At 43.4% G+C, this 18,337-nt stretch overlaps 1 protein-coding gene across 50 annotated transcripts in view; it reads right to left on the bottom strand.

The window, feature by feature from the left end:
• Positions 1 to 18,337, bottom strand: part of WNK1 (WNK lysine deficient protein kinase 1) — a 171,585-nt gene that overhangs the window by 3,843 nt on the left and 149,405 nt on the right. For 25 of the 50 annotated variants that reach the window (XM_089304486.1, XM_089304454.1, XM_089304460.1 and 22 more), the window contains 9 exons: positions 15,715 to 15,798; positions 14,732 to 14,792; positions 13,872 to 13,948; positions 11,923 to 12,584; positions 11,299 to 11,501; positions 6,214 to 6,408; positions 5,274 to 5,366; positions 2,674 to 2,715; positions 823 to 849 (listed from right to left, as the gene is read on the bottom strand). In XM_089304486.1, the coding sequence (XP_089160612.1) occupies positions 823 to 849; positions 2,674 to 2,715; positions 5,274 to 5,366; positions 6,214 to 6,408; positions 11,299 to 11,501; positions 11,923 to 12,584; positions 13,872 to 13,948; positions 14,732 to 14,792; positions 15,715 to 15,798 (1,444 nt within the window). Of the gene's footprint in view, positions 1 to 822; positions 850 to 2,673; positions 2,716 to 4,705; positions 4,999 to 5,273; positions 5,367 to 6,213; positions 6,409 to 11,298; positions 11,502 to 11,922; positions 12,585 to 13,871; positions 13,949 to 14,731; positions 14,793 to 15,714; positions 15,799 to 18,337 lie in introns of those variants that run through there. The other 25 variants (XM_089304487.1, XM_089304463.1, XM_089304465.1 and 22 more) reach the window with 7 other exon arrangements.

Raw genomic sequence — 18,337 nt, 5'->3', positions numbered from 1 at the left:
GATGGATGGCAAGCCATAGAATGGGGAGCAGAGAGATGGCAAGCCATGCATGAAAGGAAGATGTTGTGTTTTTTTTGTTTTTGTTTTTGGTTTTTTTTTTTTTTTTTTTTTTTTTTTTTTTTTTTTTGTAAAATTAAATCAGTTTCTCTTCCATAGCTGCAGATAAGGCTGACAACTCAGGACGATGGCAGGCATGGGCGCAGGGACTGTTTCTGCCAGTACTCTACTTTGAGCATCAGTGATGAGGGAGCTGTATGATAAGGGCAACAGGGCTGGCTACTGTGAACAGGTGTGGAGAGCAGGCAGAAGAAGGATATTTTGTGCACCAGGGAGAGTTAAAGGAGGAGGAGGAATGCAGATAGGTGCTTGGCCAAGGAGAAGATGGGGTTCCTAAAGCATGTGGAAACTACCACATGCTTTGGCCGTACTTTAATAATAGCATAGCTCTCTTGAAAATCTGTTTCACCTGGACCCACAAACCTCAATTTGTAAATACAAACATGGGAGGAGTTAAGCCTTTAACCTCTCTCCATTTCTCTTGAGTAAAAACCAAGACTCCTCATGAGAAAGCAACTGTATGGTGGGTCTGAGCCTCTCAACTCCAGGAAGACATGGTTTTCCTGAAGGTCTCAGTTTCAAGTAGTTCCAGGATTCTCAGTCCCTCTCCCCACTCCTCCAAGAACAGCAAGCACCCCCATTAGAAGCAACAGGGAAATCCAGTTGAGGCAGGGGCGTAAAAGGGAGGAAGAAGCTTTGAGGATACAATGAAGGAATTCTATTTCTATGGCTTGATGAGAGAGGAAGAAGAGGTCTGTGTCCTGCCTGATTTCGGCTCTGCTGGAGGGCACACTGGAGATTATTCGAAGAGGCAAGTTTTAGGGAAGAGGGAAAGAAGAGTCACGGTCTCGTTTTGCATTTTCACCACCCCCCATTTCTTACCAGATCTCACACATTCGCTGCAGAATAAATAAAAACTACCGACGTAAGCCGTGAGCCACTAGGCCTTAGAATATCCAAGTGATGCCAGGGACTTTGGTGAGTACATGCGCTTTCCTGCTTCCAGGTCCAAGCAGCGCCAGAGCACAGCAGCACACTGCACCAACCCTGTGTCACTTCCGAGCCCTTCGCCATCCACTGCTGACCTCCAGTCAAGTTTGTATCACCGCCCAGGGAGCGGCGCACACAAGCTGTCTGTGCTAGAGGAACAGCTAATCCCGGAGTGACGCTGTAGTGTGAGGAAGGGGACACGCTTCTTACCACCATGGCAAGACACGGAACTCCTGTAGCCTGAGTGTCGGCTCGCTTGGCCTGGAGCCCCGAGGGGCCTGTTATGGTGCAGACAGTGTAAAGGGAAGAAGGGATCCCCTACAGTACTACAGTACCAGAAGCCAGGTGAAGTATAAAAGCACAGAACAGCCTTCTTCTAACAGCGAATGGGAGCCAGTGGTGAAGCGGGAACCACAGGCAATGGGCAGGCAGGCACTGTGCTGAAATCCAGAAAGCAAGCACATCACATGCATGAGGGCATCACCCTGCTGGTGACTACTGTCTGGTGAGCTTGGTGAGTGAGACGACGAAATAACAAAACAGAAATCACCACAAGCCAGCAGAGCTGTCAGAAGCCAAGTACAAGAAGCTCAAGAAAGGTGAGCACCGCTCGTCACAAAGCACTCATGCGGGATCACACCTCTAGTCTCGACATCAGTCTGCTCCATGGCGTGAGGCCCCTTTAGAACCAAGTTTCACTTTACCTTATATTACCTAACACTGAATTCTGGAAGTGGGGTTTATCCCACAAGGGACAGTCATCATATAGGCAGCGTTCTTATTCTGGTTTCCCATTAAAGAAGGAAACACACCTCCCTTTCTGACCAGAAATCAACCCCTGGGAAAAGCAGACTTGACTGTGAAAGCTAACAGAGAAGCCTTCTAGAGAGGGTACTATTTGCCTTTACTACTTTGCTTAGTTCTGAGAAGCCCTGGGTAGCAGTATATACTTTACTGCCCCCAAATAATTTTTTGATTTCCTCCTGCCATAATACATGTCTCCTATACCACCAGACAGCAACAATGCCCATTATGAACTACAACTTATCATGTAATATTCTATCTCTAGAGTGTTCTTATTACCCTTTCTAGAACCATATAGGTGGCCTGCTGGGTTGCTGAATTATCTGTAACGTAAAGAGAGGGCACCATGTAAGAAGCCAAACTGTATAAAAGTAGCATTTCTCTTCTCACCCACCCAGCCCATATCTCCCACTTTAATGTAAATTTATTTGAGGCCATGGACCACTGCATGCTTTGATCACTGCTAATTTTCCAGCAGGGGTAGAACAGTGACAGGCATGTATTTGCTGATTAAAGGACTGTTTTTCCTACAGGAGCCAGGCATTCCTAACCTCCCTGTTCCTATCCATGGGCATTACCAATCCATGACTGTCACCAGCTAGGCGCACATGGGGTCATCACTGAGCACTGACTATGAGGTGCTTTCTCGATCTGAAAGAATAGCCAGTAGTTAGCAGTTAAGCATGTTAAAGACTGTATCAGAAAAGGGTGCAGAGATAGAAGTTAGCACTAAAGAGTCATGAAGCTTCAAAGTTCAAAGATCTCATGGATAGCAGGCTTTGCGATCAAGGACCACAAGTAACAGGAAGAAAGGATAATTACTACAGAGCTGGTTGCAGGGACAGACTTTTTTCACCATCTTCCCTGAAGCACAAAGAGAGAGCAGTGCGTTAAAGAAACATCAGTGTACAATCTTTAGACTCTAATAGCACACACAGGCCCAGCAAGAGAGAACAGGAGGGGAGACAGATGGGTAGGACCTGGCAGCCCTGACAAAAGTTACAGTTCCATGTGGTCTGTTGATTGGCTGTGTTTCTGGCTCACACACATTGAGTTTCCACACCCCTTCTTTGCATCTAAAAGAGCATAATGCCTTGAATTAAGGCTCCAATCTCTCAGTTCTCACTGTTTGAATTGCAAACATCCAAGCAGTGTTTCTGAGGATCCTGTCCCACTTTCTGTTTCTCCTGCTGGGTTGTTTTAAAAGCACTCAAATTAGTACGGTTTTAAGTTAATTTAATTGGCTATTATACTTCCACGTTCTAAACAAATATACTAACCCCTTCCCTTCCAGAAAAATCTTTTACCAGTATGTGGAAAACAAGCAATTTCTAAACATAAATAGAGCAGTAAAGCCAAGCCGTGCTTCCAAATCATTACCGACTGAGAGCATAGAATAAGGCATCCAAAACCAGTAAGCCAACCCCTCTACCCCCAGTCTGTTTTCTTCCCCTGTCTGTAAGCTGGCCTCTGGAGATTTGTTCACCAGGCTTACATAATAGATTCTGACATGACTTTCACAGATGCAGGGCCTCTCATTTAGACCCAAAGGAAACTGATAACATTTAGTAATTCTAACTCACTTTCATTTGACAACAGGGGTAATACCACCTACCTTTACAAGGGTGATGAGAGTCTGCAGAATTAAAGTGATATTTTGCCTACGACACTTCACGAAAGGAAGCCTCCGTTCTCTTCCTTTCCTCTCAGACATCTCAGGCTGCACATCTATTAATGTTTTTCATCTTTTTAGCTGGACAATTAAATGCTTATTCAGCTGTCAAGATGCTAATATGCATAGCCCAGGGAAGTTTAATCAGAAAAATTATTGATCTGAGTGCTCAAAAAATAAATCACATAGTCTTGAAAAACTACCAAACTGGGTAATACCTTCTACCCTGTTCTTTAGCCTTGGACTTGTAACATGTGGGAGAAAGTGGTACGAGACTGTCTCAGAGCCAATCCACTTTTAACTCAGGTGAAAAATAGAGGAACCAGGGAATTACAAATGTGTGAGTGAGAGAAAGGGAAGCTGAATGTAATGCATACGGGCAGATGTTGGGCGGCAGATGTTGGGTGTAGCCACTTGAGATGCCCACATCTGGTAACTGGAGTGCCTGGGGCCATTCTTGATTCCAGCTTCCTGCTAACACATGCACTAGGAGGCAGGTGATAGCTCAAGTAGCTGGGTTCCTGCCACCCATAAGGGAGACCAGGATTGAGTTCCTGGCTCCTGGCTTTGGCCTAGGCTCATTCCTGGCTATTGTAAGCATTTGGGGGAGTGAACCAGTATACAGGACACTTCTTTCTGTTTCTGCATCTCAAATAAGTAAATGGAAATTTTAAAATGGAATGCATAAAGCTTAGGTTTGTTGTTCTTTCCTTTACATCTGGTCACTACAAAAGGGGAGAGTAAATTCTTCCCACCATGAAGAAGCCCAAGGATCTCTGAACTACATTCAGAAACATTGATGGCCTTAGCACATGCATTTAAAAAGCACTTCAATAACCACACCAGAAGTTTGAGACCTTAACAGATAGTCATCCAAACTCTAACAAAGGCTTTTCATTTGAGCTTTGGTTTTTTAGAATTTTATATCAATATACATTTACTGACTGCCTACTGTGTGTTCAGTAGGCAGGCACTGGCTAAATCAGAGGAAAATCATGAGTGTCTTAACTAGTACCTGTTTTTCTGTATATGAGCCTATTTGATTTGTTCAGCAGCCATAGTAGATAGGCAACATTTTCTTCTGACATACGAGAAAGACAGAATGACTTGCTATTGTGCCTTATTCTTAAACAGAAAGCTGAGAAATTGAGAATCAGGTTAAAGATAGTTTTTGCTTGCAAATGCTGGGCTTTGACATTTAATAGAGTAAGTGTCTTATCAGGATAACCACCATCGCAACCCTTTCTGAGTGACTGATTTTTATGGAGTTATGAGGGCAGTGGTTCTGGAAGAATCCAGTGAAGAGATTCTGGCATCTTTTCAACTGGTAGATGCTGAAATGTAATTAAGAAAAGTGGCTGCCTCCTCTCAATAGGATGGGGAAGAAATGGCGGACGTTTACCTGCTGCTGGGATCTCGGTGCGTCAGTGGTCAAGATGCTTTCTGCCAAGGCAGGGAGGCCGTGTTGAACATGACTGTGGGACATGACAGTTTTCACCATCTCTACCCTCGGCCATGGATCTCTGAAGTAATTCTACTAGAAAATTTGTTTGACATTTATGGAAACCTATTATTACTTCTCCATCTTTTACCATAATTAACGTTGGGACCCAAACTTCTGAGGGTAACACTAGGTCAGCCAAGGCACTGAGTAGATGATATACAGAGACAAATGAGAAGGGACTGTGTGAGACATCCGAGTCAAGCAGCAGAAAAGCAAGGACAAGGAAGGAGTAAAGGTGTTACACACAAAGAGCCAAGCAGGGCGTACTCAGAAATCGGGTCCTCCTGCCACCAGGTTTGAATGTCACCTGTTCAGATGCACAGTTAAACTTCGCACAGCCTGTGAGAGGGGTAAAAACAGGGGAGAACAGAGAGAGGAGAAGAGACAGAACACAACTACAAGATGTTAGAAACTCGAGGCTGGAGAGGGGCAATGCACTAAGATGGCACACAGAAGAGCAAGCTTCTGGGGGAAGGTCAGATACATAGTTCCCTCTATCTGCAAAAGGCTGAAGCTCTTCTCGGTGGCAATAATGCTACCTGCTTTGTGTTGCTCACTGAGTACCTTGTGAAGAGATCATTTAATTTTTATGAAATTGTGGCAAAGGTGCCTAAGTTAGTTATCTCTATTTTTTCATTGTTTTCTACCCAGATACCCAACTCCTTTCAATTCCTGTTTAACATTAACTTGAAGCTCTTTCTCCTGCAGAAGTGCTTTGATTAATAATTAACAAACAAAACTATAAATGGAAATTAGACTATGGACAAAAAAATTTAATTATAGGCCTATTTATTTTATTGTGTTATTTCCATGCTTAGAAAGTTAAAAAACTCTATACTAGTTAAGAAAATGAATTAACTTCAGAAATTGTTAAAACTCTTTAGGATTTGGCCCAGAACATCTTGGTCTAATATTAAACTTAAGTTCTAAATCCCAAGTGAGTTACGCATACAGGCTATAGAAAGATGTTTTCATCATTATCTCTTGAAAAAAGGCTATTTCACTGATAGTGGCTATAGGCCCACTGATTCCAATCATCACTCAACTTCTCTTTTTAGCTCAACACACAGGCTATGTTCTGGTTACCTGGTCACCTAACCCACTTATTATTCATCAAGCTTTTATCCTAGGTATAGCAGTATTTCCATTTTCGTGTTTATGGATGATGGCTGCTTTCATTTCTTACCTTGACCTGGAGCAGAAAGGCTTGGTACTGAAATGGCACCATCACTGGTGAAAGCTGAATAGAGGTTGTCACTGGAGGGAGATGGCTTAAGAGGCTGTAACAGCTGGTTCTGCCCGGTCTCTGAGATGTTGCCAGGAGGGTGGAGGGTTTGCTGGGGGTGCAACACTGAAGCTGCACTCTGACCAGACAGGTTACCTGCCAAAAAGCAGTAAAGCAGCATGAGAAAATATGTACAGCTTTGCCAGTGTACTCAACATGTTAGGTAGGAAGTCAGTTATGAGCTTATGTGTGTGTGACATAAAGGCCTAATGTGTCCAGCATATGCATCTGCATCTCAGTCATCCTGACAATGTTTCACCGGCAGCCCAGCCTTTACATCCTGCCCTGCCCCCTTCTACCTGATAACCTGCCAGGTGGGGGTCCCCGCCCCTTCTGCCTGACAAATCTTCCATAGTCTCCCAGGTGCAGCCCAGTATCTGCACTTCAAACACCCTGCTCCGGATCCCCATTCTCCAGAGGGTCTTGCTCACCCTTCCTCTGAACCCAGCCAGCTAGGCTTCCTCCTGTCTGATACCTTCAGGGGAAAACTCAGAAGTTTTTCTTTTACATCCAAAAAGCCCTTTGTTCCAAGAGGAGCAGAGGTGGGGAAGCAAGAACCATCTCCTTAAACCCCACCCCCCACCCCACCCCCGGCCTCAACTGGACTGCAAGCTCAGCCCTCTGCCTCTCTGCTGAGCCGCCCACCTGCCTGGCCAGGTATAATCTTTCCACTCAATCATGTAACCTTGCCCCCCCCCCCCCCGAATCTGAGTGATGGCACTTTCCCAGGTCCTGTCTGGAGAGGTGCCCATCCATCCTTACGGATGTCCCTGCCCTAAATAAACCTTGCTATTTTACCTCCCACTACTCTCTGTCTCAAGCCTGAATTCTTTCTTGCGCGAAGACAAGAACCCTGCAATTTCTCCGGTAACAAACAGATACCATTCTTATTTCTTTCAGTTTGTCCCACTGAGTGATTGCTAGGTCAAAAACTATAAACTGATGAAAGACAAAGGTCTTCATTTACAGAAGGGCACACGAGGAGTGACATTAAGAATTCCAGAAGATGGGCCGGCACTGTGGCGCAATGGGTTAACACCCTGGCCTGAGGTGCTGGCATCCCATATTGGGTGCAGGTTCCAGATCCGGCTGCTCCACTTCCGATACAACTCTCTACTGTGGCCTGGGAAAGCAGTAGAAGATGGCCCAGGTACTTGGGCCCCTGCATGCACGTGGGAGACCTGGAGGAGACTCCTGGCTCTGGATTGGTGCAGCTCTGGCGTTGTGGCCAATTGGGAAATGAATCATTGGATGAAGACCTCTCTCTCTCTCTGCCTCTCTGTGTAAGTCTGACTTTCAAATAAATAAATCAATCTTTAAAAAAAAAAAAAAAAGAATCCCAGAAGTTTTAGATAACCTAGAAAGTTCCTAAGCCTGAGCTGAGTAAAATGACTAAAATATGTCGTGGATACAGGGAAGACATTTTGCAATTCCACAATCATTCATTATTTTTCCCTTTTAGAAAAGATGTTGGCCGGCGCCAAGGCTCACTAGGCTAATCCTCCGCCTAGTGGCGCCGGCACACCGGGTTCTAGTCCCGGTTGGGGCACCGGATTCTGTCCCGGTTGCCCCTCTTCCAGGCCAGCTCTCTGCTGTGGCCCGGGAGTGCAGTGGAGGATGGCCCAGGTGCTTGGGCCCTGCACCCCATGGGAGACCAGGAAAAGCACCTGGCTCCTGGCTCCTGCCATCGGATCAGCGCGGTGCGTCGGCCGCAGCACGCTGGCTGCGGCGGCCATTGGAGGGTGAACCAAAGGCAAAGGAAGACCTTTCTCTCTGTCTCTCTCTCTCTCACTGTCCACTCTGCCTGTCAAAAAAAAAAAAAAAAAAAAAAAAAAAAAAAAAAGATGTTAATGAGCTGGCGCGGCGGCTCACTAGGCTAATCCTCCGCCTTGCGGTGCCGGCACACCAGGTTCTAGTCCCGGTCGGGGTGCTGGATTCTGTCCCGGTTGCCCCTCTTCCAGGCCAGCTCTCTGCTGTGGCCAGGGAGTGCAGTGGAGGATGGCCCAAGTGCTTGGGCCCTGCACCCCATGGAAGACCAGGAGAAGCACCTGGCTCCTGCCTGTGGATCAGCGCGGTGCGCCGGCCGCAGCGTGCCAGCCACGGCGGCCATTGGAGGGTGAACCAACGGCAAAGGAAGACCTTTCACTCTGTCTCTCTCTCTCACTGTCCACTCTGCCTGTCAAAAAAATAAAATAAATAAATGTTGATGATAAAAATAAATTTTTTCAACAGTCTCTGCTTATTAGACTTTTTTGGTAAATATGCATCAGATTGGATACAAAAGAGAAGCCAATGGTACATGTTTGGCCTGTTCATTAGGAAGTTCGCATCCCACAGTGTAGTGCCTGGGTTTGATACCTGGTTCCCAGTCTCAGCCCCTGGGTATCTGGGAAGTAGACCGGTGGATAGGAGCTCAATCTCTCAAATAAGTTAAAAGGAAAAAAAAAAAAAAAGAAAGAAAAGAAAAAAGGTGTCAAAATGATGTAGGAGGTAACTTTAGAGTAATGAATATTTAAAATTATTGGCAGTGGCTGCAATTGCTAGATCAAGTGTCCTAAAAACTGACCAAGTTGATTGTTCCCCAATTACTAATTGACTAGCAGTCCACTCAAGAAGTATGTGAAAATTGGGATCAGAATCTAAATCAGTTGAATTCCCTTATAATCACACTTTACAAATGCATTTCATGAATTAGTCCTCATATGTTAGAGAAAGGTTTGGGCACTTATGAAAGCTTTCAAGAATGGAGAGCTGGGGCCGGCACCTGTGGCTCACTTGGTTAATCCTCCGCCTGTGGCACCAGCATCCCACATGGGCGCTGGGTTCTAGTCCCGGTTGCTCCTCTTCCAGTCCAGCTCTCTGCTGTGGCCCAGGAGGGCAGTGAAGGATGGCCCAAGTGCTTGGGCCCTGCACCTGCATGGGAGACCAGGAGGAAGCACCTGGCTCCTGGCTTCGGATCAGCGCAGTGCCAGCCGTGGCAGCCATTTGTGGGGTGAACCAACAGAAGGAAGACCTTTCTCTCTCTCTCTCTCTCTCACTGTCTATAACTCTACCTGTCAAATAAATAAAAAAAAGAATGGAGAGCTGCTAAGAAGTTTGCAACTGCTCTCCAACACATTTAAACTGTATCTGGAGAGCAAATATGAAATAAAAATGTATGTTGGTTCTTACAACTAATTATCTGCTAACACTACACAATTTTAATAAAGGATTAACAACTATTCCAATTAACAGAGACAAACTCTAGTCCATTACAAGAGATTATGGTTTAACTATCTGATTATAACCACTAGCAAGTTCTTTTTTTCTTTTTTTAAAGATTTATTTATTTGTTTGAAAGGCAGAGTTACTGAGAGAGAGGGAGAGATCTTCAATCCGCTGGTTCACTCCCCAAATGGCCGTAATGGCTGGTCTGAAGCAGGAGCCAGGAGCTTCTTCTGGGTCTCTCATGTGGGTGCAGGGGCCCATGTACTCAGGCCATCCTCTGCTGCTTTCCCAGGTATACCAGCAGGGAGCTGGATCAGACTTGGAGCAGCTGGGACTCAAACCAGCACCCATATGGGATGCCAGTGTCACAGGCGGTGGCTTTACCCTTTACACCACAATATTGGCCCCCACTAGCAAGTTCTTAATCACAATACAGATACACAAAATAACAAGCTTTAAACTGGAGCAGGGGGCATTTGGCATAGTGACTGAGATGTCAGTTAGGACACCAGCATCCCTATGATAGTGCCTGGGTTCAGGGGCTGGCTCCACTCCAGCTTCCAGCTTCTGGCTAATGTGGACCCTGGGAGGCAGAGGAGCTGATGGCTCAACTACCTGCTACCCATGTGGGAGATGTGGGTTGGATTCCAGGCTCTCAGGCACCTGGGGAGTGAACAATGGATGAGAAGTGAAAAACTTACTCTCAAATTAAAAGCAATAACAATCACCAAGAAAAAAAAAAGCTACTCAAGAAAGTTATCACTGAGATAGATCCATTCAGTCCAGCTATAGTTGTGACCAACTCATTAAAAGAAGAAATACCTGAAATTTACTTGAGAGTAAGTCATATTGTCAAGTTTGGTTAAATTTGAGTTATATGAGCTAACAGGCAAAGCTAAGTGTTTTTTTTTTCTTTAAAGACTTATTTTTATTTATTTGAAAAGCAAAGTTACAGAGAGAGAGAGGCAGAGACAAAAAAAAGAGAGAGAGAGAGATTGGTCATCCATCTGTTGGTTCACTTACACATGGCTGCATTGTCCAGGGCTGGGCCAGGCTGAATCCAGGAACCTTGAACTCCTTCCTTGTCTCTCATGTGGTTGCAGGGGCTCAAGTACTTGTGCCATCTTACACCACCTTCCCAAGTACATTAGCAGGGAGCTGGGTCAGAAGTGCAACTACTAGGACTTGAACTGGTGCTCATATGGGATTAAGAACAACTATAAAGACTCCCAGGGGCTGGCACTGTGGTATAGTGGGTAAAGCTGCTGGCACCCCACATGGGTACCAATTTGAGTCCCAGCTACTCCACTTCTGATCTAGCTCTCTGCTATGGCCTGGGAAAGCAGTAGAGATGGCCCAAGTGTTAGGGACCTTGTACCCATGTGGGAGACCCAGAAGAAAATCTTGGTTCCTGGCTTTGGATCAGCTCATCTCCAGCCATTGCAGCCATGTGGGGAGTGAACCAGCAGATGGAAGATGACTTTTCTCTTTCTGCCTCTCTGTAACTCTGCTTTTCAAATAATAAATAAATAAATCTTAAAAAAAAATTAAGAAGGCTCCCAGTAGATAGAAACATGGATTACAATGGAATAAGCCATTGTACTCACCCAATCTAATTCCATAGATTCAAAAAGAGGTACAATAAATATCACAGTAGAGAAGGAAGCAAGAATATTAGGAAAGACAAATACCTTTGAAATCAAACAAAAATACCAAATGTTCAATAGGTTACACGCACAGTTTGAAGACAGAAACAAATGATAGCTGAGGGCTTTTTACCTGAAAGCTGGGGGCTTTTATTCCCCAAGGAACTGCTGCGACTAGACTTGCTGCCCTTGCTTTTTGTGGGTCGTCTTCTTCTCCCTGAAAGGGGAGCAGCTGGGGGAATAATGACAGCAGGGGGGACCTTGCCCAGTTTGGTATACAAAGATTCAATTTCATGTTTCTGACGACTCTGCAAGTCTTGAATCTCTTTAAGATGTCTATAAAAACAATAAAACAATTCAAAATATTATAACCATCTTTGCTCAAACTAGAATTAACAGCTTATTAAACTGTATTCAAGTCTTTACTTATTTAGAAAGCTTTGCCCCCACATGTACTACCACCAGACTCTCCTCTGTCAGCTCATCTTGTTGGCCTCCACTCCCTAACCACGCCATTCCAAAAAGCTCTTAGCCAATAACAAAGAACATGTTACAGGGAGATCTTCTGAATTTTGAGGCAATTTACAGGATGACTGAATTTGCTACTCTGATACAATCTGCCATATATAATTAACAAAACCTGCAACTTATTTATATGCAACAGTGCCATCATTGAATTCCTTTGGTGGACTAATAAACAGCTGAGAGTAGCTCATAGTGAAAAGAGGTACTATTAATTAATAAAAATAATACATACTTTTCTCGTAGTCGTCGCAACTCTAACTTTAAGTCTTCATCTTCAATATCTGACTCGTTGTCACTACTCATGTAAGAAGAGTTGAATGAATTACTAAGGCTTTGACTCAGATTCTGAATAGGAAGGCTCTTTGAGCTCAGCTGGTGGGGAGAGTGTGGACTACCTGAACCGTCATCCACATCCCTACTTAAAAAGGCAGCCTCAAGGTCAGAAGATGGTCCATTCAGATGTGAAGGCTCAGAAAGGTCAGGCTTTTCTTTCTTTGGTATCACAGCAGGAAGAATCGCTTGTTCGGGATCCATTAGAGGAGGAGATGTCACCGGTCCCTCTTTCTTTGCCTCGGTAATCTTGTCCTCGGTTCTTGACACGGAGAAACGACCCACTTTGTTTGCTGTAGTTGTCACCTGAAAACGTCCAACCTTAGTAGGCTGCCCAGTTTCTGACTTTACCTCTGAGGCAAGAGTTTGGTGGGTGCTATCTGGCACCTCTGAAGAGACGCCAGGGATGGTCATTCCATTAGGCTCTGGCTTCACCATGGTACTTTCTGGACTACTACTTGATAGCACCGAGGACTCTGAAGTACTGGATTCAAAATGAACAGACTTTGTATCTTCTGACTTACTTTTACCCTCTTTCTGGGCATCTTCCATTGCAACTGAAACCTGATGGAAAAAGAAAAAGTGAGATTAAAAACTGAAGTCCCCAATATTCAATTTGTGGCATGGACTGTTAAAAAACAGAATTATTTTATTCTCCAATCAATAAATAGGCTAAGTATCTCTTACAAAGCACCCCCATCTTTGTGAAGGTAAACTGAATACAATGACAAAGAACATATCTGTAATGATAGAGATTTGGAATGGCTGGCTAAACTTAATAAGTTAAGTACATGATTTTCTCTCATACCTCATATCATACACAGGATTCAGATTCAGATACTAATCAAAATAAAAAATAACTGATCATAGAATCTTGAGTAACTAGTTAAGATTACTATATGAAGCCAAAGAGGGGACCTAGATCTATGAATTACAAATACAAATGGCTAAGCCAGAAAATGCTTACTTTGTTGGCTCAGTTGGGAAAATAAAATGACACAGTTTCATTAGACAGTGACTCTGTATGTTCACTTAAGGAATTATTCCTAAGAAAATTATCCTAAACATGGAAGAACTTTTTATAGACAAGGATATTTACTGTTTTTCTGCTTATTATGCTGAAAAAAAATTTAGAAAAATGATTAGGTAAAGTAACCACCAAGCTGGGAAATAAACTAACAGTATTATTAAAAGGAGCAGAAGCAGTGGTCCATTTTAGATACACATTTGCATAGAGAACAAGGAGTGAAGGGAAATATATCCTAAAAAGTAATCTTGGAGCATCGTGGGGATGGGTAGAGAGGGAAGGGGTAGGCAGGGGACCTGTGGTACAGTGTGCTAAGCCTCTACCTGTAGTGCCAGCATCCCATATAAGTGCAGGTTTGTGGCCCAGATGCTCCTCTTCCGACCTAGCTCTCTGCTATGGCCTGAGAAAGCAGTGGTAGATGGCCCAAGTGCTTGGACCCCTGCACCCGCATGGGAGACCAAGAAGAAGCTCCTGGGATCCTGGCTTCGAACCATTGTGGCCATTTGAGGAATGATCCAGGGGACGGAAGAACTTTCTCTGTCCCTCCCTCTCTCTGCCAGTAACTCTACCTCTCAAATAAATAAATAAATAAAATCTTAAAAAGTAATCTTGGGACTACGTGGGTAGATGGTGTGCCCACTGTTTCTCTACTGTGCTTAGTATTCTGTGTTTTCTTTAACTAGTAGTACTTGTATGAGGGAGAATGCTAGAGTTATACAACAAAATCATTGGATTGTCAATTATGTCCCAAATGGGTCACTATTTTGTTATATATACAACTCTCCCAAAAGAGGGAATCAAGGCAAAGACAATAATTATCTTACCTGAAATCGCCCCATCTTGAACACACCAGCTCCTGAACTAGCAGCAGCTAGCAGAGGGCCTTCAGTGCCCTGAGAAACTGAAACAAATACACCAAAGAGAAAAACAAATTAACATCTCTTTTTAGTTAGCGTCTTTCTCCTTTGGTCAGAAACACAGGCCCAATACATGTTCTTTTCCTCATTTTCTTACTGATTTCAAAGGATGCACAACTTTTTCACATTCTCCATTTTATTCCATATTTATGTAATTGATTCATTTTTATTATAAATATTTAAGGTATATAACTTAAGGTTTTATAATCTACATTTCTCTTAAATTTATCCATTTCTAGACTTCCTAGTCCATACTATCAATTTGCAAATGACTTCTTTTAAAACGAGAGAGTCAATTCAGAATCTACTTGCCTTGAAAATAATGCTTAAACTGATTAATTGAAATCTTACACTTATACTTATATAGAAATACATGTCTAAGCTATTGAAACTTATCTCTAATTCTATGTATCCAGTGTCACAAAAGCCAAGGAGTTATCAGTAAACTGACTTTTATAAATAAGCTTGAATTTCTTAATATCTTATAGCAAGTATCTTACCTAGCTAGTTAGAAAGGGTCTTATGCCAAGAAACCATCATGACTCTATGTACAACACCCTGTCTTCCAATAACTTAAAAGACTCATTAATCTGCTTATTCCATGATTTCGACATTAGTATCAATGCTCTTCAGTCATGAAATACAGAAACTTCTCCTCATAGTAGTCTCAAATACATCAATTTCTCAAGAATGCACCTTTGAAGAGTAAATCTCTAAACACCAGGGCAGGACTGTGGATAGTAATATAAAAGGAGGATGTCTCTCACCATCCTTCTGAGGCTGTGCTCCTGCTTCTATAACTGCTGCTGGAGCCACCATGGACACAGTCTGCAAAACACATACACACAAACAACTGTAACAACTTTAACTTCAGTTCTTCTTAAACTTTTGTACTTTCCTCTGATCTTTATAAAATGGGAGAAATACAGTATACGTGAAGAAATACATCTGAGGGAATTTTGTCTTCTTTATATCTGAAAATAAGTCTTATGTAAAGAAAGCCAGCTTTTTAAAAAGCAATTTCAAATCTTTTTTTTTTTCCCCCACAGGCAGAGTGGACAGTGGGAGAGAGAGAGACAGAGAGAAAGGTCTTCCTTTGCCGTTGGTTCACCCTCCAATGGCCACCGCAGCCGGCGCATCACACTGATCCGAAGCCAGGAGCCAGGTGCTTCTCCTGGTCTTCCATGCGGGTGCAGGGCCCAAGCACTTGGGCCATCCTCCACTGCACTCCCAGGCCATAGCAGAGAGCTGGCCTGAAAGAGGGCAACTGGGACAGAATCCGGCGCTCCAACCGGGACTAGAACCCGGTGTGCCGGCGCCGCAGGCAGAGGATTATCCTATTGAGCCGTGGCGCCGGCCACAGTTTCGAATCTTAATCCTTCTTGTTACTTTCTTAATTTTTTCCCATATGAATATTCATTAAAATGTAGTTTTAATCAAAACATTATCTTACAAAGTTTAGCTTTCTCAAAGCATAAATGCAAAGTGCAAAGGATTCAGCTGATACAGTATCACCAGAGGTTAAGATACAAAAAGTGTATTACATAAAATATTTTCCATAGTTATACTACTGAATCAGTATTAAATCTTTCATTAATCTGTTTCATATCTATTGGTTGTAACAAGTAGGGCTCTGAAAAAGTTTTAAAAAATTAATTACGGTTTAGGTTATAGTTTCTGTTCCCAAAATATAAGCTAACATGATGACATAAAGGTTACGGAAGGTTTTGTCAAGATTTTCCAAACTTACACCAGCCGCAGAAGTCACTGCAATAGTCTCTGGACTAAGCGTTCTTCTCAACTGAGCATCAAGATCTTCTAGAGGTTGCTGAGGCTGAACAAAAATAATCGTAGTAAATATAGTTCTTTGGCACTTTCAGATCGAAGATCAGAGTCATTATATACAATTTATGTAAGAATACATTATTTTATGCTTTCGTGACATATTTGTCTTCAATGAATACAAGACTCAATATACTAAATTTAGTACACTGCTTTGATAATTTACAAGATTCTCAAGATTGTATGTCAGTCTACTAAGACTTAGAGTAATCCATTTACTACATTTGCACAGTTTCAAAGTCTTTCTAATCTTCTATGTTTGATGTTACCCAAAGTGACAGAAAATTTGTTTATTTGTTCTCTTTTATTTATTTATTTATTTATTTATTTATTTTTGACAGGCAGAGTGGACAGTGAGAGAGAGAGACAGAGAGAAAGGTCTTCCTTTTTGCCGTTGGTTCACCCTCCAATGGCCGCCGCGGCCAGCGCGCTGCGGCCGGCACAATGCACTGATCCAATGGCAGGAGCCAGGAGCCAGGAGCCAGGTGCTTTTCCTGGTCTCCCATGGGGTGCAGGGCCCAAGTACCTGGGCCATCCTCCACTGCATTCCCTGGCCACAGCAGAGAGCTGGCCTGGAAGAGGGGCAACCGGGACAGAATCCGGCACCCCAACTGGGACTAGAACCCGGTGTGCCGGCACCGCTAGGCAGAGGATTAGCCTAGTGAGCCGCGGCCCCGGCCTTATTTGTTCTCCTTTTAAAAATACATTCTGCCAGCATTTGTGGCTCAGTGGGTTAGGCTGTCATCTGCAACACCAACACCAGCATCCATTATGGACACCTTGCGGAATCCTAATTGCTCCACTTCTGATCCAGCTTCCTGCTAATGCACCTGGGAAAGCAGCAGAAGATGGCCCAAGTGCTTGCGCCCCTGTACCCATGTGGGAGTCCTATATGAAGCTCTTGGTTCCTAGCTTTGGCATGGTCCAGCCCTGGCCATGGCAGCCATTTGGGGAGTGAACCAGTAAGCGGAAGATCTCTCTCTCTCTCCCCCCTGCCACTTCTTCTCACTGTAACTCTATCTTTCAAATAAATAAATGAACAAATAAGCACTGAAAAACAGAAAATATATTCTGGGGGAAAAATTCATCAATTTCTGTTGGTAGATTAACTGTATCCTGTGTTCCCTATTTTCTTTCTCAGTTTTACACACCTTTCTGGGAACCTTTTTTTTTTTTTTTTTTAAGATTTACTTATTTATTTGAAAGGCAGCATAGTTATATATAGAGAAGGAAAGTCAGAGAGAACTCGAGCTTCCATCCGCTGGTTCTCTTCTCAAATGGTTGCAATGGCTGGAGCTGGGCAGGCCGGAAGCCAGGAACCTTTTCCAGGTCTCCCATGTAGGTGTAAAGGCCCAAGTACTTGGCACATCTTCTGCTTTCCCAGGTGCATTATCAGGGACTTGGACTGGAGTAGAGTAAGGGACTTGGACTGGAGTAGAGCAGCCAGGACTTGAACTGGTGCCCAGATGGGATGCCAGATAGGGAATGCAGGTGTCGCAGGTGGCAGATTAACCAGTTAACCCCCTGGGAACGTATCCTTATGAACAAAAGACAGCATTAATATATTCCGTCATTCTTAAGGAATTTTCTTTTTCGTATCTTGAAATATACATGTCTACTCTACAGATGGGGACAAGAACTAGGCATTCCATCCTGTTAATCAAGCTTTTGTGTAATCAACCCTAAGGCAAAATCTTTTACCCTTGTTACAGTATCTAATCTTATGTCAATCTTGGCTTCTATCACTCTTCTTTTTTCTGTCCTTTTTTTAAAGATTTATTTATTTTAGAGGCAGGGTTACAGAGAGAGAGAGAGAGAGAGAGAGAAAGAGAGAGAGAGGGAGAGACAGGAGAGTGGTCTTCTGTCCACTGGTTCACTCCCCAAATGGCTGCAACAGCCAGAGCTGGGCAGATCCAAAGGAAGGAGCCAGGAGGTTTTTCTGGGTCTCCCACGTGGATGCAGAAACCCAAGGCATTGGGCCATCTTCCACTCCTTTCCCAGGCCATTAGCAGGGAGCTAGACCATAAGCGGAGCAGCTGGGACATGAACTGGCTCCCAAATGGGATGCGGGCACCGCAGGCAGAGGCTTAGCCCACTTCGACAAAGCACCGGACCCTCTATCACTCTTTTCTAATGCAGCCTTTGATGGGATGCTTCCCCTTCTACATGGAGGACCTATTCATTATATTTCTTTGTATGCAAGTACTACCCATTTATATTCCTCACTTCTCATTTGCTGTTTCTCATTATTTTGAACTTCCTTAGGAAACTGAACACATATTTTTAAAAATCAAACTCTCAAAAGATTTAACCACACTATATATATATATATATATGCATATATATATATAATTTTTTTAAAATTTAAAACTTTATGGCTGATGGAGTGGTATTTTACTTTAGTATGACAAGTTCTTTACATCAGTCAGGATCAAAGTAAGAAAAAATTCAGACTAAGATTCTCAAGTTAGCAACTAACCATGTTAGTGATTCCAAAATTAATTCTTACTAGCTTGTCTTATGTCTGAAAC

Source organism: Oryctolagus cuniculus, chromosome 9 (genome assembly GCF_051225735.1).
Source record: "Oryctolagus cuniculus isolate XC-2025 breed Fujian yellow rabbit chromosome 9, ASM5122573v1, whole genome shotgun sequence".
NCBI lineage: Eukaryota > Metazoa > Chordata > Mammalia > Lagomorpha > Leporidae > Oryctolagus > Oryctolagus cuniculus.
The sequence above is the reverse complement of the archived record's forward strand: the minus strand, read 5'-3'. Positions and strand labels throughout refer to the sequence as shown.